Genomic DNA, 24,041 nt, shown 5'->3' on the forward strand with positions numbered 1-24,041 from the left:
TGAAAATCCACCTCAACAAATTACAATCCAATTGTTCATGACAACAGAAAACAAATGTGGAAAAAAAATCTCCTATTATTCATATTTTTCAAATACACATGAGGTGCAGCAGTAACACTCGGTGCACAGAAAACCTTCAGTCAGGGATGGCTGATGCAGATGTATTTGTCAGTGTCAAACTTACAAGAAGTGTATCTYTGAATTTGAAGCTATACTGCTATTTCACATTAAAATGTGAACCACTGACTGGAAGCTTATACAGGGGAGATCTACACTGCCTCTGAGTGTGCAGGAGAGAATACATACTCCTTAATCCCTCTAAAGCTGACTGCTCTGAAGGCAAATCACAGCCAAAAACAATCCTCGATTTTTATGTAATTAAATCTGACTTTAAAGCCTACSATTACCTTTGTGACTAGAAAACTAGGTATCTGAATATAACCCACTGTCATCACACAATTTAAATGGACAAATTTTCTCAAATTAAACTGGGAATAAAAACCACTACTAGTCCTGACTCTTAACTTCAAGACTGGTAGTTTTCTAGCTTAACATGAAAATTGTGAACAATCCCCAAAATTTCACAATTACAAAAAAAAAACCAAAACCATGCCCCATGGCAGACAATTTTTGTTTTATTTTCTCAATGARCAAGTAATAATCACAAGACTTTAAAATGGTTTGGATTGGAAGGGACCTTAAAGACCAGCTAGTTCCAACACTCTGCCACAGGCAGGGACACTTTTCACTGACCATGTTCCTCAGAGCCTCATCCAGCTTTGCCTTGAACACTCATGGAGATGGGACATTCACAACTTCTCTGAGCAACCTGTGCCAGTGCCTCACCACCCCCACAGTAATCTCTAATACCTAATCTAAATCTGCCCTCTTTCAGTTTAAAGCCATTCCCCCTTGTCCTGTCACTACCTGCCYTTGTAAAAGTTCTGCCCCAGCTCTCCTGCAGAACCCCTTAAAGCACTGAAAGGTCCTCTAAGGAYTGCCTGGAGCCTTCTCTTCTCCAGGCTGAACATCCTGAACTCTCAGCTTGTCTCTGCAGGAAAGGTGCTCCAGCCCAYTGATCATCTGTGTGTCCCTCTGCTGGACCTGCTCCAACAAGTCCCTGTCTTTCCTGCACTGAGCACCCCAGACCTGGATGCAGCACTCCAATGGGATCTCACCTGAGCAGAGGGGCAGAATCACCTTCCTGGACCTGCTGGCCACACTCTTTATGATTCAGCCAGCCTTCTGGGCTACAGTGCACATTCCCAGGTCATGCTGAGCTTGTCTTCAACCAGCTTGAAATTGTTTGCAGAAAGCAAACAGGAGTGATCGCTGGATGGAGTGAGAAGCACTGAAAACTTCGTGATACACACTCCTACCATAAAGCTTCACTACAGACATCCAAAGTCAGCTGGAGACTAAGCAAGAGGCAACCACTCACCACTAAGAAGGTCCCAGGAGCCAAGATAAACAGAGCATGTCACAGATAACCTAACAAGGTACCTATTTTCTCTTAGAAGAAAACTGATATGCAGGAAAGAACAGGTAGTTTGTTTGGGGCTTTTTATTTTGTAGCTAGGTTTAAATGAGTTAGAATTTGCTTAGTGACTTGAACAGTAGCTATCATGCTATCATTTCATTTTGAACAATGATTAACAAACAGCTATATGCAGCAGACAGTTACAGCATCTCCCAAGAATCTATAAAAATGAAGCATTAGGCTGAATTGTAAAGGGTCGTTATTCTTTCGTTTCTCACCCGTACTCTGCTATGACACATGCACACAAGTTTAAATTTTCATGCTTCTGCAAYCAGCTACTTCACACAACAGCATAAAAATCACAGACCTCATTTTAAAAAGTAAATAAATAAATAAATCAAGGAGCCATATTATACCTTGACTCATATGCTGTAAGTTCGASAGGGAACAGTTTGGAAGGGCTTTCCATAAATATAATACTTCAATGGATGCCAGGACACAGAGCTCTTTGGTTGGCATTTGTTTTCTAAATCTATCTGCCTGCAAAGCAGGGAGAAAGAAGGGAGATCCATCATTCATCCTTTTATAGAGAACGTAATATTCACAGWGTAACACAAACACTAATTTTAACTGTTTTATATAAAGTCATGCAGCAATTTTACAAAAATAAAGTYGGTGGTAACTTAGTTTAAAGATTTTAAGACGAAAAAGCAAAATCTTTCAACTAATTTAAGTGCTTMCACATTGATGAAAATGAAAACTTCCTTGAATGCAGCCTGACTGGGTTTTACTGTATTTCACAGTTCCAATACACTGACTGGATGCTGAGACAGTAACATCTGCAAGATAATCAATTGAGCGCTATTTCCTAGACAATTCCTAGCTCTCAAAAAGAACTAAGGCTTTCATAAACAGACAAGATAAAAAGGAGTAAGAAGGGCAAAGCTAGAAGGAAAATTACCRAAGCAACTACAGCATCCTGTATTTTTGTCTTTAATAACTACTTTAGTTGTAGAGTGAATAGCTGATTCTCATTTCCTTTGTTAGGTCCTTCACATGATACTATTCTTTTTCCACCCTATTCCTTCCCACTAATTCCACAGCAAGAGCACAGCAGGAAACAGATACATCCTTCTAAAGAAAACACTGAACTAAGAATTGAACTGTCATCACAGTACCAAAACAAGTCAGCCTATGCAAAAACGAACCTTTTTTACTGAAAATTGTTCAATCTGATTGTTTTTTCTTTTAAAAAGCTTCTGAACTTCCTTGAACACATTCTGAGCACCRTTGACATCACCAGTGGCTCCTTGACACACTGCAAGAATACAGAAACAAAAACACGTTAACACTACTGGGATATGAAACAGGAAAAATTAAGATTAGATATCATAGGGCCACAGAGAAAAACCTCCACACACTCACCTCCAGAAAGTATCTAGACTGAGGATTTGACCTCAAATCAACATGGAAATCCCAAYTCTCCCAGGTACCCTCTGCAATCATTAAAACGTCAGCACTACTTTTTTACACCCATTAAAGGAAGTAACACCACCAAGCTTGTAAAGTGGTAATAATTCTACCTGCATGAGAGGAGTGTACACACAGGCAAGTGTTCATTATGGTAAGAAACACAATTATCCAGGTCAAGCCTGACACAAAGCTCCATAGGCAGCAGGCAATRTGGAAGGCACTACGTGCACCAGCAAGTTTCCCAAAACAAAAYCGTGCCAAAACCTGACCACATCACAGACTTGTCGTTTACCCAACACAGTGAATCTACTCACCTGCTGTTAAATAAGCATAGTAGCACTGWGACCACCTGGATTCGTTTTTAAGCCTTTCAAAAGATTCAAATGCATCTTTAAAGTTCATCTCTATCATGCTGCACCAACCTAAAAGCAAAATTSATTTAATTTCAGTGAAAGAACAGTAATTTGAATGCAGTGTCAACATTATTGAAACACAGTTTTGGTGTGTTTGTTTTGTTATGAGAGCTGGAGCTAGTTTAACAACTATAAAAGTAACTGGAAAATTAAAAACGAAACAAATTCCATACATAGCCTGGTTTAAATTTACTGGGAAATTCTGATTTAGAAAATTCCATAGGAAATAATGAATCYACACTTCAGAGCACTAACAAAATTACACACCGAAAGCTCTCTCTTTTAAAATTTCAATACTAGATTTTGTAGAATGCTGAAACTTATGAAGCTATTACTTTTTCCCTTATTATTTTACATGGTGACAAGATCCCATTTAAACCTTGAGGCAAACTACCTTCTCCACTCTAAAGGCTTGTATGCACATTAAGACCATATAGCATATACTGCTACTGACAGAAGAAAATTAATATGGAATACAGATCCTGCAAACCGTGACATTTCACTAAACTGATTAGTTTTGGCACAGAAATGGTGAATCCACAGACAAGTCAGATGAATTTACTTCTAATTTTAAATAATATTCAGTAGGTGAACAGTTTGCCCTTGATTCCAGTCTACYCTCTGATTTTGCATCACCTTCTACTTGCAGATAATTTTATTATGAAAGTGAATTGAATTCTACTTGCCCAAACAAGAAGATTATTACCATAATCCACCCAAGACAAAGCCTGGTAGTCTAAAACCTTTTTAAAAATGCTAATAAGAAGTCTCCAGTTTGTTTATTGAAGTTGCCAGTCAAAAATTGAAAGTGAGCTATTTATGGTGTAAACACATCCAACATACCTATTTCATATAAGCAGACATGTTGAATCTCCCTTTGGTCTGTTGCAAGTTCCAAAGCAGTATGAAATGAGGTCAAGGCACTATTAATTTGACACTAACAGAAGTGAAAGAAAAAGAAAAAAATTCAGACATCTGAAATGTAAATTTTTTTCAATAATACAATTTTGATAAAATAAATTATCTTTTCTTTACTAGGCAATTAAAAAAATACTAGGAGTTTAGTAGCGTAATACAGCCAGATCAGGTATGTCTCAACATTAAACCTTCAAAATCAGTGACTGTATTCCCCCTATGTGCTATTAAGTCCAAAATTCATTAGGTTTGTGCAGTAAGCTTTTAAGTAATCTCACTTCCACTYTCACTAGTCATTCCACTAGAAGTCATATTTTAGTATCTGCCAATGAAGTGTAGCTTTCTGCACAATAGAATTCCTTTAGTGTTTGATTTGATTTCTTTTGAACTTTTCACCCTTTCCCATATCCCTCAGAAACCCCTTTAASCAACAGTTAATAGAGAATTCATAAATGCTGCATGACATGTAAGAAGATAAAAAAGCATATGAGAGAAAAAACATGTTGATAAAATCATTAGCTAGCAACAGCTCAGCAAAAAGAGACTGACATTTTTCTAAGAACTAGAATGATAGTTCTTTTGACTACCTGAATTTTCCAGTCGAGGATGGGACTTCTCCACATTAGTCATGGAGGGGGGAAACAAATCAATATTTAATTTGTTTTAAATGTACTATATATTCCAATACGGTCYATACCAGCTTTGATAGTGTTCCTTTCTTTATTCTCACAAAAAATTATTGTAATTTATACAACAGAAGAATGTTTAAGCCACTCTCTGCTGACTAAGCATGTGAGCAAAAGAAACCCTTGAAAATGCAAACTCACCATCTATACAAGTTCATAAGTGAACTCAAAAATTCCTACAAAAATCTGCAGCATGGTAGCTTAAGTCYAGGCACACACAGAGCTCTGAAGTGATGGTATTAGGTTTTTCTCCTTTGTCTCATCAGGGAAAACTGGTTTAGCTGCTAAGGAATTATTTAACTGTAAACAATACACACGGCATCAAGGCAGCACAAGTGCCAGCACAGGGAGCCACAGCTGTACCAATATAAACACTGTACACTTAGAAAGTMCAGCAGTGACTAAACTAAGATGTTTGTTGGCAAGGCAGAAAAATACACAACACAAAGACACGTGAATTGTATTTGCCATCAAAATTGTCAGGGAGCCTGAGCCAGGTACACCTTGTTCACTTCTGTAGCAGCACATTCTTTCCACTGCACTTTACTTCAACACAACTTCCCAGAAAACAACTGCTACGAGCCCAGTCTTACAGAAAAAATAAAATAACATCATTTTAGAACTTTATTTCTGTGCTAGGAATTCAAAAGCTCTGTAAACCTGTTTTGAGAGCTGCTGAGAAAAATGACAGAAAAAAAACCAAAAAAGAAAATCTATGTATTTAGTCCTCTTGCAAGGTTCATTGCCTTCTAAAACCCTAAGCATTTCAAAATAGAAATCACTTATTCCACACAATGACTACTAGCAATCAACTCATTGTCTGCAATGCTGTGTACCTGCCTGGGGCAGCACATTAAATATCGACCGCTTAGCAATATACAAGTCCAGTTTGTTCAATATTCACACCTTCTGTAACTCACTCACCCCTCTGATTCTCTAGATCTCTCAATTGTTTTGACAACTGCACACGTTTTCCTTCAGCATCAAGGTCATTTAGGCATGTTTCAGAGACATTAATAAATAACTGAAGTTTCAGTCATCTCCAGAGATTGCACCAATATGCTGGAATATTAATTTCTACTCTTAGTGTTAACTCTTCAATTAATTACTACCTGTTTACTGTTTCATAAAACAGAAATAATTATGAAGACCTAAGAGTCTGCAAGTGTAACAACCTGGATACTCCTGAAATTTATGTTCTTGAGATTYATAAATATATATACACACACTTGTAATTCCTTCAACATGCATCACTCATGTCTCTCTTGGACATAATACAAAGACACTACTGCCCATCTGCCGCTACTGGCTACAATACCACACCTGAATAGTCTAAGTCACTGTTTCAAAATTAAATTGGTATTTAGTAACATGATTGTAGTAACAGACAATACACATTTAGAATGTGGGTGGCAATATTTTTACTTTCACAGTAATAGGAAATGTCCAAGGACACAGCCAGAAACTCCATACTTCAGACCAGTGGGTTTCAGCTGCTATTTATACCAATTATATTTTTTATCTACCCTTCAGGCCTAAGTGTAAAACATCGTTCTCACTTGTGTGCAGTGGTTTAAGCTTAAATGAAACATCACTATCAGCTTTAGTGAAAAGTATTTCAAAGACAGAAATCGTCCGACATTCACAAAGAAGTACTTTTGAGGCTGTAATATCTGCTATACAGTCACAAATCAAGCACAGAAAATGTCCATAAATGCAGCCTCAGTAAATTGTAAAAGCAGTCTTAGTGAATTAAGGAAAAGTCAGTAAAAAATGCTATTTTTAATATGCAGTCTCTTAACCTACTCTTTGGAAAGAAAAAAGATATTTGGGCAGCCTAGCAGTGCAACATTTAACTTTCTGGTGCACTTTCATGCCAGTCTTCCCAGATCATCCTCCTTTTCTTTCCCTTTACTCGCTCATTTCAATAGTCTCCAAATGCTTTCAGATTTTTCTTCTTGAAAATGTGAATCTGGGAAAAAAAAAAAGCTGACAGATTATCTGCCCCACACTTATGGTACCTGTAAGGCTACTTCTTTGAAAGCTGAAGTCTGCTAAGGGTTTTACTGACTAATATCCATTCATGCCTTTTTTGKGGCACAAAGTATTTTACGGTCCCATGCTGTTCATTTCTCTTTTACAGACAGGAAGATTTCAGAGTGACTGTGCTTTCTCCTTGACTGCCTTCCTTGGCAATTTCCTCCTTTGTCAGATTTGTTTCCCAGTGTCCAGTCCAGAATTACTGCTCCTGCCTTTTGAACAGTTTCCCTGTCTCCAAGWGTCCATGACTGAACTRTRCTCCTTACTGTTTCRTTCTCCAGAGAAAAGACAAGACAYATACATGAAGCATGAAGGCTTCCTRCTGGAATCTGAATAWACCATCAGCTGAAGGTTACAAAAAATGCATGAAAGATCAAATGAAAATTTTTTAATGGACTGAGTGCTAGCAGGCTCCAATGCAAAGCCTGCAACCATAAATGGAACACACAAGCTCTTCTGAGTAACATCTAAGCTACCTTTTMTCTATCTGTACTATTAAATTTTATCACAGAACTATTAAAATATGATAGATGTTACGGACTCTGAAATACATATGCTTCAGCACAAGGTGCATATAGGTTGAAACACTTTTGGTAAGCTATCAAAGCATGGGAATAATATCCCATGCCCACTGGAAAGAATTTAAACTTACCTATGTTTTAACAATTTCAAGGAAGGCCAAATAAGCACTTCCCAGGCTTTGCAGGAGCTCTCCTCACTCACCTCGGAAATGAGGAGGAAATTACAACTCAGCATATTATCCAGCAGTGTGACAGTGTCTGTGCACTTCCAGTTCAGAATCACAGAATCACTGCATCATTTAGGTTTAAAGAGACCTCCAAGATCAGTGTCCAGCCTTTGACCAATCACCATTAAAATGTCTCTGTCACTTATCAATTAAACCACAGCACTAAAAACCACATCCAGTAATTTCCTGAACATCTTCAGGGACAGTGACCCCACCACCTCCCTAAATAGTTTGTTCCAATGTTTAACAACCCCTTCTGTGAAGAAATTATGCTCGATATCCAACCTGAACTATCCAACTCTCTGATATCCTCCCCTGGCTCAGCTTGAGGCCATGCCCTCTCATCCTGTTGCTCATTAGCTGGGAGAAGAGGCCAATCCCCACCTGGCCACCCTTTCAGGCAGTTATAAAGAGCAGTAAGGTCTCCTCTGAACCTTCTTTTCTCCAGGCTAAACAACCCCAGCTTCCTCAGCTGCTCCTCACAGGGCTTGTGCTCCAGACCCTTCACCAGCTTTGCTGCCCTTCTCTGGACACACCAACAACCTCAGTATCTTTCTTGAATTAAGGGGCCCACAGTGGACATAGGACTCGAGGTGCAGCCTCACCAGTGCCCCCTCACTGGGGGACAATCACTGCCATGGCCCTGCTGGACACTCTAACATGCAATGGATGCTGTWAGACCAATGCCCAGATTCAGGACACATGTAACCAACCAGTGTGCTGTGCAGAAACCCAATGCAGCTCCCCACACCACTGCCACCATATTCCTTCCTTCACTATTACGCCAACGCAATTTCAGCAAATTAAGCTGGAAAAGTCTCACCAAAATCCACAGAACAGCCCGAGACACTTATCCCAAAACATTTAGACACAGCAAAACCTCCATGACAGAGCACCGCTTGGAAGAAAGATATGATGGGGGAAGGGGAATGCTGAATGGAAAAGTTCTCATGCAAACGCACACATGAATGGCAAAGGGACACTTTAATTCCTGCTAGCAACCAAAAAGCTTTCTGCTGACTAAGGACATGGATACACAGCATAATGCACAACATTCTGCCAGCCTTAGCTAACTAAATTAGTTAGCGTGGCCATGCTGTCTCCAATCACTTGGAGCTAAAYTTCACTATCTCCATATAGCATTTGTGCATTAAATAATGCAGTAAGATTACATTTAAACAACACTCCTTTGAAAAATTACAGTTCTCCAGAAAAGGACTGACTACCCAAAACTGACACTCATCCCAAACATAGCCTCTTTCTTTACACAYATACTTCATTCATTAACAACTTAGGTTTAGACTTCTGCCATAACTTGCCCTAAAAATCAGAAGAATCATTTGAATTTTATTCCTTGTTACATTAAAATACCAAGTCTGCCCTGCATTCATTGTGTAGTTATTCCCCACAATTTTTTTTTTTTTTTTTTAATTTTTTTTTTAACAAGAAAGGAATAGGCATATAAATAAATAAAACTTGCTAAGGCCTTTCCTACTCAGGCAATAGCAATACTTCGCCAAGACCAACAACTTGCCTGTGACAATGTAATTCCCAAAATGCACCACTGCTTTCAAAAAGACTGCAAAAAAAGAAAAMCAACATCCAAATCCCATGCAAGAATATGCCTGCAAAATCTGACAGGCCACTGAAGCCCGCCCCTCTGTTCTGTTACCACCTCTCTGAAAATACTTATCTGTATTTGAAAGACTTAAGTGTGTATCTAGCAAAGAATGACCACCAATATCAACATCTCAATTAGCTCTTGTAATTATGATGTTGACATGAAGGGTTTGAACATTCTGCGTGTCTGCTTTTGTGTTAGGTTTTCTGGTTCATGTAATTGCTCTAAAAATACTCTAGCCTGATAAAAGCAGCAGCTAGGAATTGAGTAGTACTTCAAACATTCTTAGAGAATAATTCAGCCAAAATCCACAAGGCTGCTGCAGTGTTKGAATAATGCTTTGCAATAGCATTCACAAACATTATTTTCAGTGAATACATCTCAGCTCAGGTCAGAGCTCAGCCTCAGTAACAAAAAACACCATGATGTGACCTCTGAAAAGCAAAGCAGTTATTTAAGGGAAACCACTGCAAAGAATTAGCTGTGCATGAACAAAGCATAAAACAAAGAGAAAGATAAATACTATGTACTCAGCAGATAATACTCAATTTTAGCTTGACAAGCAAAACTGAAATAGCTCAAGAAGCTCGAGTGACCAAATGCACTTCCTTTTAGCACGGAGTCTCAGAAGTATCAAGTAGCTGAAAAAGATTTTCAAAGTGTTAATTAAGATAGATCTARTGCAAGAGTAGGTTTTGCATGTCAACTTAAAACTAGGAAGGATCTTTTTTATCTTTCCCTGTATCTGTATTTTTAGACACAATTTGCTGAAGCTTATATAGTTCACTCACATCAGAAAAACGTAACAAATGATCAGGAGGAAAAATCAGTCTAAAGGATGAAAATATGCAATACCTCTAATCGCTGTATCCTTCCCTTGAAGAACATGAACAGAGAAGAATTTGGATAAGCAGATTCTTTTTTGGCAAGAATTTCTTTTGCCTCCTTCAATCCTGCCTTGTTATCACTGCCATCAAGGGCAAAAAAGGGACGAACAACTGTATGGTACCACAGCAGAGCTAATCTACAAGAAACRTAAGAGTAAAAAGGATTACAGCTTGTAAACAGAAATTTAAGAGTAACATTCTACACAGACAAACTTTTAAATTATTCTGAAAGACAAAGATAGATATGAATCTTCTATTATACAATCTGGCTTGACACCAACAAATACTACTGCCATACATCAACATACTACTAAACTGCACCTGAACATACAATTCAGTGCACATTACCCAGAGGCGAAGTAAAAAACAAGCTCATAGCATCAAAGAAGTTCAGCCTTTAGAACTCCATAGACTTTAGAAAAGAAAAACCACAGGTAAACTTGGAAAATCAATTTTTCACTGGAGAGGGAAAAAAAATATCCAAACAAACAAAACAAAACTACCAAAAAAACAACAAAAAAATCCTMAACACACACCTGCAGACACTCTTGAAATAAATAAAAAAATAAATACATCTGCTGTTCAGAAGGGCAGATATTTACATGACCTACATCTCTACTGGAAACAAAGGCAGAGCACAAAGATTTCCAAGACTGTCTGAAGGAGTAAACATTCCTCAAAAAATATTTTTCTTCCCCAGAAAGGAGAAAGATCAACAGGAACATTTAATGCCAAGCTTTCTTAAACAGAAATTGAACTCTTCTCCTGAAGCAGRAGAGACTTCAGCTCTGCTGTCAATGCTTCATGATGGTACCTGCAGTAGGTCCAGTATTAAAAGCATTAATTCATAGAGACTTTTTAGATAATGGAAAAATAAAGCCATTTATAAGGGCAGTTGAAATTAGTTCTGCCTAACCCTTCAGCTCTTGAAAAGGCCTGAGCACAGCATRAAGTCTTGTGAAAAAGAGTACACAAAAAATATTCCTTTAAAAATAATACAAGGAACATCTCATTTTACTGAGATGCTAAAACAACAACAAAAAAAAATTACAACTGAAAACATCTTAGCTTAGTAGTAAGAAAAAATAGCTAAATGAGATCAATGACTCATACAAAGCAGTATGCTCTCCACAGCAGAGAACGTAACTCAGGTAAATTTACACAGCCTTCAGGAGGAGCTTTTATTTACTCTGCTGGCCTTTAAATTACGCRACATTAGAATTACAGGTACTGAAGAATACAGCAAAATACTGACCCAAACCCCAAATACATGTAAATAATTAACAGCAGAGAGATCTTATCCAGGACTAAGTGACAAATTTACTAAACCATGGTATGTTAAGCAACAAACTACCATTTTATTTTACCTGCTGTTGTTTCCTTTAAAGCAACATGACTTTTTGGTTTTGACTTTTTCCCAGTTACTTACTTTTAGTACTAAGTTATCTACCAAAGCATTTCAATATAGCTACTCACGTAGCTAAAGGGGCCTTCATGTCCTTACTTTCACTTGCATACATCAGTGAGGAAAGCCCCTGTAGGCGGTCTCCAGGAAAACCCAGCAGGTTGATGATTTTGAGCAGGTTTGGGGGCACCATGGATATGCAAAGATGAAAAAGTCCATATCCAAAGCTAACAGCACCTTTCAGTCTGTTTAGCGAATCCTCCGTTACACCTTCTGCAGCAATATGATTATCATTTGCAGCATCAGAAGTCAAGGATTCCTGAGTTGTTTTCTTCTGATATATTTCCTGAAGTGTATTAATGTCCGTATAGCACTTATTGTAAATTTTCCAGGCTTTTCGGAGTATCCACCCACCTTTTATGTATGCTAAAAAATCAAGGAAGAAAAGAAATACTTCAAGGACATATTTCAGAAGCGGAACATCCTAAGTAGTAAATGTTATTTTCCAATCCCAGGATGCTCTTTTTGAATGAACTTATAGTATAAAGGATTTTGTAATAGCTACTGTTCCCTCAGAGAGGTCTTGCATACTGGGCACTACAAACTTCAGGGTTTACAACCACAGACTTTACAGCAGCACACAACACAAAGGMACCTCCAGTCAGTGATGTGGCAGCACAGCTGTCAGAGAGAATGAGAAGAATCAAAGAATTTAATGCTGGATTTTGCTCCACTATAGTGCGCAGATAAAACAGCTGCCTAGCAAACAGAGAAGCAAAATTCAGAAGAGATTACACCTCCTCTCTTAAGTCCAAATTGTATTAAAAGACAGTTGATGGGAAAATACAAAGAAAAGCCTTTCCTTTGCATTATAGTTTTCAATTATTTTTCAGCTGTCTAGCTTCTTCAATTTTAAATGCAGTAAGGGTACCTGAATTTCCCTAGAAATCTGATCTTGAGCATTCTTAGTTGAGAATGACAGMATTCTCAGTCTATGATCTTTATAGCAGGATAAAGAAAGCCCTGGCATCAAAAGATGAAGATGTTCAATTTGCCTATTTACACAGCCATCATCTTGGTTTTAAGTACATCTGTGAACAATAAGAAATGTTAGACAGCAAACAAGCAGAGAATATCCTTGCACACATCTGTAAGAACAGACAACAGCATTTTAACTGTGACAGAGCCCCGAGAGTTAGGCACTGCAGCGACTAACTAAAAATAAAATAAAAACATGATTATAGCAGCAGTGTTCTAAACAAATATAGCCAAATTGCAAAGATCAGTGTTATAAGTAATGCCAGAATTAGATTGTAACAGGTGGGGTATGTCAAAGTAAAGYAAGATGCTATTAATACAAGCAATACTTTAAAAGCTTTTGATGCATTTGACAAAAACCCTTCCAAATCACAAAAAACCCCAACATTTCTAGAAAAAGTAACATCACAGACTAGACTCCCTTTTTTTGGATTCTTGTTATATGAGGAGGAGATGAAGACAGTTCAATAGTCTTAAAAAACTGTAAAGAGAAAGACTGTAAAATTTGTATTCTCAGTTATGACAGATGGGTTCTGTCAACATGAACTTGAAAACATTAAAAAACCAATGAATCCTTCTCTTGACATGCATATAAAAACACTAGATAAAAATTAACCCCCTGCCATGGTTCAGCTGCATTAGAAGACTAACATTACTCCAATTTTAAGCAATTAGGTCACTTTTTGGTTGCACAGAGTTTTTTAGAAGTTATGTGGTTCACCAAATGATGAATGCTTATGCAACTATGCACAGCAATGCAGCACACCAGGAAYAAGAACACCCCACATTTTACTTATCCTACAGATAGTGATTCTGCCCAMAGCTAACCATTGTGTTACAATGCAAGCATGAAATGGAAAAGATGTATGGGAAAAAAAAAGTAGTTTTACACTTTACTTCCATTAAAGTGTAAAGTGAACTGCTGTCATTAACAATTCACCATAATTTATGATCAATATTATGATAATATATATATTATATATTGATATTCCAATATAAAACAATCTAATGAATTAAAGCAATGAATTTTTGACTTTTTAAACAYAAAAATTAAACCAAGCCAAATCACTGAGCTGACCTCCCAACATGAAAGTARTCAGATCTATGACAGCAGTGGTAAATACCAAGAAAAGCTGGTAAATACCAAGTATTGCCATAGGAAGCTACTGTAATTTGCTCTGTCACCAACTTCATGATGAAACTATTTCTAATACATCCACCAGGGTGGAAAAGAAAATTTAAAATGTGTTAAGCATATGAGAAGCCAACTTGCGTGGCATCATATGCTTCTTGTCAAACTGTTCCAGGAAGAAAAACACAAGGAATTTTTTGCCCATCCACTGATCAGAAGTGTTTGTCTCCTGGGTTGCTTCTTTTTGTGAAATTACACTCATTTCAATAATTTGGTTGCTRTTTCTGTACAGAAATACAATAAAACATGGAATGTACATACATAAAGATAATATACTTTCAAACATGAAATAATGGATCAAATAGCTCAGCAATGTCAGTAACTAGCAGTCACAGAGGTAGCATCTAGCTGCTTGGAATTTTAACTTAGGATTTCAGGGATATTTTTTACTCAGTAGAATAACCCAAATATACTGCATGTTTTGCAACTCTCTGCTACCCACTTCAGTTCTCTGAGCTGCAGACAAGAGAGAAAAGGAATAGACACCACCTTCATACAGCATCCAACCCAGTTATGCAGCTGCAGAATACATATGGAAACAAGGGAAAAAAGCTTCAAGAGGGAGGAAAAAAAATAAACCACCAGACCTGCAACAAAAATAGCAAGACAACCCTATTGCAGCCCAACAAATAAAACAGACAAATAGCCTCTGATTTCTGCTAGCAAGAACCAAACATATTCTTGATGCCATAGCTTGGAATAAAACAAGTCTCCACTTCACAGAAAGGATTACATCCTTGACTAAAAATCTTAAGCGTTATTTTAAATAATCTGAATGTTATTTCCCCATTTCCTTTCAGATCAGTAGAGCTTTCAATCTGGTCTGTCTGCTATCTCTGGGTTTCACTCATATGGTAGGGTCTGAGATGACCTTGATCAGATTTTCTATAAACTTATGGATAAAGGCACATTTTAAGATTGTGCAAGACATGCAGGACTGCAAGGAAACATCAGAAACAGCTCTGCAGTCAAAAAGAGGGGTTTGTATTCAACACGACAGGATTATCCTCTTTSGCATGCAAGGACACACTCTGGTGACCAGAGAGTACGAACTGATTCAGCAGTTCCATCTTCAGCACACTCATTTAAAATTGCTTTCACTGGCAGTTTCTCACATCCCTGAATTGTCATGAACAGAATACATATGGAACACCAGGATTTTCCCAGTGACCTGGATTTAACAGCCTCTTTTATCTTGCAGGCCATAAAGCACACAGATGCTACCCATCTTCATCCCARCTCCTCCAACACCTGTATGAGAACATGCAAACTTGTCTATGGAGAATCAATTAAGTATGATTATTGGAATGCAAAAAAAGAAAAAGAATTGATTTATAGCAATCCATCTCTTTTTTCATCACTACCTAGACAAAGGTGAAATACCTCTRTAAGTGTACCAATCTTGGAATGTTTCAAATGGAACTGTGCTCCTTCTTACAAAACAACCATTTCTACTGATAGCCATATGGCAATTTTATGATCAAGCTTTATAAAAAAGACACCATGTTAAAATATGTCTAAACATGAAAGCCACAGCACACCTGATAACTCTTGTTTTACAAACGAGAGCACAGCCAAGTAGACTTGACAGTCTGCTACAATTATTTGCCTTTGTAGACGATCTATCATGGATAGAGTGGATTTTCGTCCATCAACCTGTTTGGAATATACAAACACAGAGCACAGAAAAATATTAAGGTAATAGACAATACTTGTCTAAATCTGAGAAATTCAAAAATCCAAAATTAATGCCAAGTGGTAGTATTGTTACTAACTTAACTCAGCATTTTGAAGTTCAAAACTATACTAAAATTTCTTGGACAGATCACCAAGCAAAGTCTTACTTAACAGACAAATTTTATACATATACCACCAGTTACTTTTCCCTAAGTGCTACAAATAGTCARAACAGATTAAATTTCATTTAATTATTACTAAACACACTAGACATRTAATTAAAAGATATTAAATAGGAAGAACACAGAAATGGGTGTATGACATGGTAGGAAAAACACAGTGCCTCTTAAGAGCAGAGAGTGAAGTACGCCAGGTTCAACACTTTACCAAGCAACGAAACACCGAAGAGAAATGGCTTCTTTTTCTGCTGTGGTTCTGCTGTGTCACACTAGACAGGTTGCTCACTGGATGCTTCTATACTACTACTTAAACTTGTTCTGAATCTCCATGCTTTATTCTTCCTTTATTATTTAGAACGAAAAATCTAAAAATGGAAGGAAAATTCCCCAGGAATATGCCTGGCTCACAGCAATCTGCAGCCTCAACGTCACAAATTTTGAACATTACTAGATCATAGATGAATTAAGGTTAGCCTGAATTAGACAGGCTACAAGCTTCCTGAAATTATTTTAGTWGGTCACAAATTTTACATGTTCAAAAAACAATTACTAACATCAACACAACCCAATGCTTTAGAAGAAGAATTACCTGAGACTGAGTATTTCAGAACAATTAGGAAATCCAAGCAAAATTTTTGATCTAATTTCCAAATTTGTCATTAATCTCAACTGCTCTTCACATACCAAAAATCATTGATTTATTCAGGATACAAAGAAGACAAAGTTTCCAGAAAAATTTATTCAATATGCAAAGTATGTTCTTACATTCTTTTTAATTTTATTCTTGATTGTTTCTATAACTCCGGCTTCTTCACTTTCACAAAGTTTCTCWGTTGCCTTTAAGTCATCACATGCCAGTTGCATTTTCTCCTCTTCAAATGTCATCATGGCATTCTATCAAAAACCAAGCACATGGCAATGATAAAAATCATAAATATTTTAATGATTGAGCTTGACAATAAAACTTCTAAAAACTACAGTATTAACAGACACACATCAGTACAAATATTTCTAACACAGAAACACCAAACTGGAAAATTGAGTACTTACCAAAATTTCAAGACATCTCAGAACATACTAAGTGCTAACCTCCATCTTAGAGCTTCATGCACAGTAAAACTGAATGCACTGTCACACTACTTTAAGCAGAAGAAAAATTCCTATAAATTCATTTTCAATTTTTTGAAACATGCCTTTCTATGTAAGGCATGTTTTACATCTGTGCAGGTATCTGCTTTTATGCAATTCATTCATGTAAATAACAGACTTCTGAAAACAGTAACAACAAAGAGATATTAAATTCTTCAAAATAAAGCCACAGTCTCTACATAGGTAAGAAGAAACCACATCTGACTGCAACTACTGCTGAACCAACTGAAAAAAATGTCAGGCCGAGTAACTTCTTTTCTTAGAGCTTATTAAACAAAAGCTCTGAATGACACAGGCACACCAAGTGCTGGTGCTATATTTAGAACWGCAGCTAAGCAAGATACTTTCAAGATCCTCTGATGCTACACTGTGATGTTGCATTGGTTCTGCACATCAATTCAGATAAGCAAGCCTCCTWATCTGAATTCTCTCTTTCCTTTCTCCCCTCCACTGACTTAAAAGCAAGMATAAGGCCCAGGAGGTTTCCTAACCACTGTATTTTTCCATATTGCATACCAGAGAAAATTCAAATTTATTTCATTCACAAATCATGTATTTCTAACATATTACAATAAATTCTGTCTTTAAAAAGGGTATTAACTTAGATAATTTCTGGTGCGATCCAAGATCAAGCAGCAAAGTCAGAATAATGACAGTCTAAAAATCAAGATCCAAACATTTTCTAATACACCTGCTCAGTCTTTATACATGGCTTTATAATTTCTAATACATTTTTTTAAAAGCATTAAACAAACCTAACTTGCTTATTATGACTTTTTGGTYAATCAATATTCTCAGTTCTCATCTATCCAAAACTGAAGCAATGTGAATGGAYTGAATGAACAACTTTCACCCCGCAGTATGAGAAATGGAGAAATCTTCAATAACAAAAGTTAGCAGAAAAACAGGCATTCATTAATTTTATTTTAATCAAATAAAAAAAAATAAGTATCTCCACTGCTCATTTAAGAGAACTTTTTATTATGGCTCTGTTAATGGAACACATAAATATTTCATACATTTAAGAAGCTGAATTGCAGAACCTTTACTTTCTATTTAAACCACATGAGTAAACAAGCTTTACACAGCATAATGCCTTGTTCTCTAGCTACATTAAATGTAAAAATTTGAAAAAAATTAGTCTCATAAAAAGAGACAAATTCAGAGTATCAACCRGTATGAACACATGCATGCACAAACAACCATGAAACACAAGAGATATATACTCTGTGCTCTCACCTACTTACCAAAAAACTGACAAAACTGGCTCCAAAACTCATTAATGGACTATGGTTTCTGTAAAGAAAACAAAAAATAGTTACTATATTTGTTCATATTTCCTGTAATAAGAATCCATATTGAATTTCTTGGTTTTAGCTAGTATGCTTGCAAATAAATCTTGGTGGGTTTTTTGTAACAAGTTACATTATGCAAGACATAATGGAAACACAAAACCAAAAGTTTCACCTCTTTTAATAAGCTGAAAATATCTTTAAAAAAAAGATTTCTGGGGTATTAAGCTAYAGATATGTTAAGAGAAATCACTGCCATCAAAATACTTTTAGTGCAGGTCAAAAGAAAAATCTACAGAAAGTTAAAAATCTGCCATATCTACTCTTCTCACGTGATCCATCACTACGATTTTGTCCTAGCAAACAAATGTTAACTGGTTTTATTATGAGATTCACATTGCCATCTGTTTCTATGAATTTAAATTAACCTACCCATAAAAAAGTGCACCTACTACATAATGAAGTGAAAATACAAGGTTCTTACAAGGCTCAAGGTTTTGCAGCTCTTTTGTTTCAAGCTCAGAATCCGTACCTTACTATACTGTGTGGAATAGCTTTAAGATGCTTCACTTACTCTGTTCACAGGGCTATTCCCAAAGGATGAAATCACAGCTAGATCAAAAAATTCACGCAATCAAAACCTTGGAAATACATCAGACAGGTTTCAAGCTTCAGGACTACTACTGCCACACAGACCACGAGGCACATAATGACACACAGGAGGCACTTGGAAAAAGAAATAAATTAAACTGTCAGGACCTCAGTGGTACTATTAATTCATATTGCTCAGTGATGGGCTGCCAAGTTATACAAAAACACAGACTTCCAGGATTTAAGAAGTGTAATTTAGGCTACAAAAACATGTATCAGTACATTAAACACTTCATTTGTTTCCAACTTTATGCTCTATGAGCATTACATTAGAGTTTTAAAATAGCATAGGTACTTGAAAAACATGGAGAAAGAAGYATATTGTTAAAACATGTATTTCCAGTAGTGAATCCATATCATATAATACAAGAGTTTGGCTCTTCCCTTTTTTTAAAAAAAAATAAGTAGTCAGCAATATTTCCTCCACACACACCTTTTATCACTTTCTGATTTAGCATAAATATTTTAAAGCAAGACCATGAACAAGAATAATGAGAAAGAAAACAGGGAAGACAAACAAACCATGCTGTAAGAGGAAAAACCCTTCCTTTTTATACACATTGCTCAATTCTGGATATACACCTAAATGTAAGATCAATACAAGCTGTCACATTTTTTCATTGTTTTTTCCAAAGAAAAATAGGTTGGGTACTTCCTCCTTTGTTGGCAGGCAACAACGAACAGCTGCCAATAAACGTCTCTGCTACTCAGTACCTGGACTGTGCTCTCCCAGCAGCTGTGTTACACAGGCAGCAGCAATCAGCCACACCAATTGCACTTGCTGCAGCTGGCACATCCAGCGTGGACTCCTGATGCAGAGGGCACATCGCTCTCTCATAATCCCTTTTTCARCTCCTGAGGTGTGTGGGACCATTCAGCAGCCACTCTTACCACTATACTCCCAAGCACAACCTTCACCACATGTTTCAAGGTCACACCTCCATTAYCAACACTTAACTGATCTAAAACTGCAGAACATCACACAGGTAATTTTTATGTCCGTAAGTATAAAGCTGCATTTACATCATATTACAAGGAAGCTCAGAAATACACCAAATGTTTCATTTTCCATTTCCTCAGACTCACGTATATAGAAAGCAAGCAGCTCTGGGGAGCTAAAAAATGTTAAAATGATGTTAAAAATGAGGCGGCTAGCTACAGTTGAGAGCCAACTGGTCTTTAAAGACTACAAAAGAAACTGAAGCACTTACTGCAAGCAATGAAAATTTGCCCAAGTATTCTAATGTACATTTGTCTGAATAGACCTGAGTTTTTCCCCAAGTACATRCTTATCTTTTTCAACTGATCTATCAAAATTGCTTCCACACTTGMACTCTTGACACCACTGCTACTTTTGTTCCAAATTCATCCCCCATGATCAAAGATGAAACAACAACAAAAAAAATCAAGAGCCACATCATTATTCCATTATGAAATTATCAGCAGCTATAATATATGAGGTAAATGTCACAGATCAGTTCTTTTTAACTTGCAGTCACTCAATCTATAAAAAGCATTGCCATTACAGCACATATGGACCGTAGCACAAAAGGACCCTGAAGCAAGAAAACACGATGCATAATATTATACTATGTCTGGGGGATGCTTCTGTTGAGTCCATGGAGTTTGGYGATCAAAACATGAAAACTCCACTGTAGGAGTTCCCCACACAGAGTTTGTGTCATCACTCTTAGGAAAATAAGGAACACTTCTAGCACWTTCCTATATAGTCACTGGGTAGAGACTATAATTGCAGCTTTTTGGAAGATCATCTTGTAAGGTAATTTCAGTGTTTAAAATACAGTTTTAAACAACAACCATTATGAGTATTATGTTGACTGATAAACTCTTACACAGTTTAAAGCCATCCTTTCCTTAAAAGCCGGGAAAAAGATTTGCAGTGCCATAGTACTGGCAGTAAAAACTGAGGTGTGACTAATGATTACAATAGGTTTCTGGGAAAAAYACAATCCCACAAAAGTGGCTCAAACTCCTTGTAGGCGATCTTCACCTTCAGGCATGACTTTTCACCCTTTTTGACAGACTCTAAGGATGTTAAGAAACAAAAAAATGAGGCAGCACTTGAGAAAATACTAACAGCAAACCAAGGCCACATCAATGCTAACAGGAGCTGTGGAACTGAATACAAATTAACACTAGGCCACTGCACTACCTAAGTTGTCCTCACGACTTTGAAAGCTATAACCTCCATTAGGTAAAGAAAAAATCTCAAGACTTTTAATTAGCTCAACGATGAAAGGGAAAAAAATACAGTCTCCAGACATATTTTATAAAACATAGTTTGCACCTCACCTAAGAAACTAGGACTTGGAAGGTATCTTTTTCATAAGAAACTGTGTTATTAACACCATTACTGCAAGATACCACAGCAAAAGGTCCTACGTATCAATAAAGTTGACATGTGTAACTAAACTTAAGTCAAAAACTTAAAAGCACTTCAGTAGAACTTTCTTTCATGTATATAAACTAGCATTATACAAGGCATTGCTTCTCCCAATAAATCCTGATTGATTTGCCCCACTTCACAGTAAATCTTTAAAGTATTAATTCACTTTCAGAAGAAAGGCATTTGCCTTGCCCCATTTTCACACATGATGATAACATGCAGAGGTTTTAAGCATTGGTTTGATAGCTGAGATAATACAGCCCAATTTCAAAATAAAAAAGAAATCAGAACTGAATCACACAAAAACGAACAAACAAAATCAATTACTTCTCAGTATTTTCTCTTTTTTTGACAGCTATTTCCAAGTATTTCACTTTTTCACATCAGCGTCTAAAACGATTACAGCCTAGCTCAGGTTTAMATTTAAGGTAATTAACTAGCCAGCATTTCCTCACTGTTTTTCTAGGCACTGCTATTTTAACCATAGTCCACTAAGAATTCCAGTCATCACGCTGAGAGTGATGCTGAAGTTGAAACCTAAGCATATATTTCTGTTTTCACTAGAAATAAACAGCCAAAACAGAAATTCAGGAATATAAAAGTAATTCTGTGGCCTTGTTCTATCCAGTTTTTATCCAATTTGTTTTGCCCTTCTGCAAATTAATGGGAGATTGTTTTGCTCTAACTTCAGGCTCCGAACTTTAGATGCACAATCYTGAAACACTGGAGATTAAGAAAAGCATTTTCTGTTGCATCTTTACAGTGAAAACTATTTACAAAGTTAAGAGACAAGCTAGTTATAACAGCAGATTKGTACTAACTCTCCGCTTGCACTCTCTTAATCTATAAGAATTAAGGACTTCAACAAAACCTTTTTTGCCRACCTGACCAAACTTACTTTCCACAACAAACTATGGCAGCTTAGCTGACCATCATGCAACTTCYTTAACATCTCTGAGCTTCTGAAGTAGATTTAAACAAAAATATRTCTATCCTATCACAACAACCTGAAATATCTCACTAAAGTTCAAAGAATKGGTGCACTAACAAGAGTAAAAAGTCTTTACAGCATTTGTATCTTTCACAGAGTTATAATTTCTTTGGTGTTAAAATAAGATCTGCTTACTATCACACCTCTTCTGCCACCTTCACCAAACCTGATTTCTAACCTCCCAAGTTATAAACCCAGATTTTAGTTTAGCTTTCTGTCACCCTCCCCTGGACTTCTAGTCACCAGATACTGCTCCATAYGCTAACAGATCTCTCAACCTCCCTCTACCCTTTCTACCACTTCTTCTGGCAACACCACCTGTCTCTGTCATGAAGGCCACAAAAACTAAGAGTWACACTCAATGTAATCATCTCTGTGTACCCAGGTCTTAGAAGACTTGAACTGCAGAATGCTTAAAATATTTCYAATCTATCCACACAGCTGGAAAACTGATGGTGATTTTATGTGCATCACTATTACCTTGCCTAGCCTTGAGCAATGAAATCTTACATTACTAAGGTACACATTTAGAATACTGCTACTAAAAATCACTTGCCTTGTAAATAACTCCCCTTTCTATATATCCATCTAGCAGCTGCTCCTCTGCCTATTTCTGCCCAAACARAAGCACACAGGGTTGCTTGCAGGGCACTCACGATTTATTCTCACACTGCCAATCCAGATGCTATCATCCTTCGTCCAACTGACTGACGTCAGCTATCGCTCTGCTGTCCTTATCTCTGGAGAAGCTAYTGCAGCATCTACTAAATCACTTAATTTTTGCTCTTCAAGTTCTTTTGCTGAGCYACATAAGCAAGAATTTCAGCAGCAATTAGACAGCCCATACAGGGACCATAAGCTACCTTCTGATCAATGCTGGCTTAATGTCACCTTGTCTCAACCTGCATTTGGGTCAAAAGTATTTTGCGCCACAGACAGCATTTTGAATTGGTAATACAAGGTTCAAATGCCTACCCATAATGAAATTCTGGTCCATTGCTAACTTTGTGTATCTGCTAATAACATGCCAACTTCAAATTAATTTCAGTTTTTTTAAGCAACCACACTAAGCTTTTTTCACATTTGCACCAGCTTCCAATTCTCCACATTCTGCTTTAGTCCAGCAGGTTGTACAGCATATTTTTCTACACTGGCCCGATTCTTTAAATCTTTACACATATTGTCTTAGAATCACATTTCCTCTACATCATCTTCATTTTCTTCTTTTGAAATTACTTTATTATATACATCTTATTCATCATCTTGTGTAATTTTTTTCCATTCAGATGGAAGTTGAAAACCTTATCATGCCCTCTCAGATGTAAGAGTCATTCATGCAGAGTCAAATGTTCCTTTCGTACATTGAGGAGACAGAGGATTGCTGGATTTCTTGTGAGATAATAGCCTTGATTTCATGATTTATTGCCCTGGCAGCCAGGAGGGCCAGCCATGTGTCCTGGGGTACATCAGGCACAGAGCTGTCATGCARTCAAAGGATGCAATTGTCTGCTCTGCACTGGGGCGGCCTCAACTCGAGACCTGTGTGCAGTTTTGGGTACCACAATATAAGAAAGATACAAATCTATCAGAGAGCATCCAAAGGAGGGCCACAAAGGTGATTAAGGGCCTCAAGGGAAGCAATATGAGGAGTGGCTGAGATGACTTGGCTTGTCCAGACCAGAGAAGACAGAAAAGAGACTTCAYTGCAGCCTACAACTTCCTTATGAGGGGAAAAGGAGGGGTAAACACTCATCTCTTCTCTCTCATGACCATGTCATGAGTGACAGGACTCAAGGG

At 37.1% G+C, this 24,041-nt stretch overlaps 1 protein-coding gene across 1 annotated transcript in view; it reads right to left on the minus strand.

Annotated features, from left to right (window-relative positions):
• Positions 1-24,041, minus strand: part of TTC39C (tetratricopeptide repeat domain 39C) — a 37,464-nt gene that overhangs the window by 8,691 nt on the left and 4,732 nt on the right. Inside the window, exons 2-10 of the mRNA XM_057367256.1 lie at positions 18,151-18,199; positions 16,520-16,648; positions 15,440-15,554; positions 11,740-12,094; positions 10,232-10,400; positions 4,210-4,303; positions 3,268-3,375; positions 2,689-2,798; positions 1,897-2,020 (exon numbers count right to left, since the gene is read on the minus strand). Of these exons, the coding sequence (XP_057223239.1) occupies positions 1,897-2,020; positions 2,689-2,798; positions 3,268-3,375; positions 4,210-4,303; positions 10,232-10,400; positions 11,740-12,094; positions 15,440-15,554; positions 16,520-16,648; positions 18,151-18,199 (1,253 nt within the window). The remainder of the gene's footprint in view (positions 1-1,896; positions 2,021-2,688; positions 2,799-3,267; positions 3,376-4,209; positions 4,304-10,231; positions 10,401-11,739; positions 12,095-15,439; positions 15,555-16,519; positions 16,649-18,150; positions 18,200-24,041) is intronic.

The sequence above is a fragment of the Malurus melanocephalus genome, unplaced genomic scaffold (assembly GCF_030028575.1).
Source record: "Malurus melanocephalus ecotype Western Australia unplaced genomic scaffold, MMel_1.1 scaffold_76, whole genome shotgun sequence".
In the NCBI taxonomy this organism is placed as follows: domain Eukaryota; kingdom Metazoa; phylum Chordata; class Aves; order Passeriformes; family Maluridae; genus Malurus; species Malurus melanocephalus.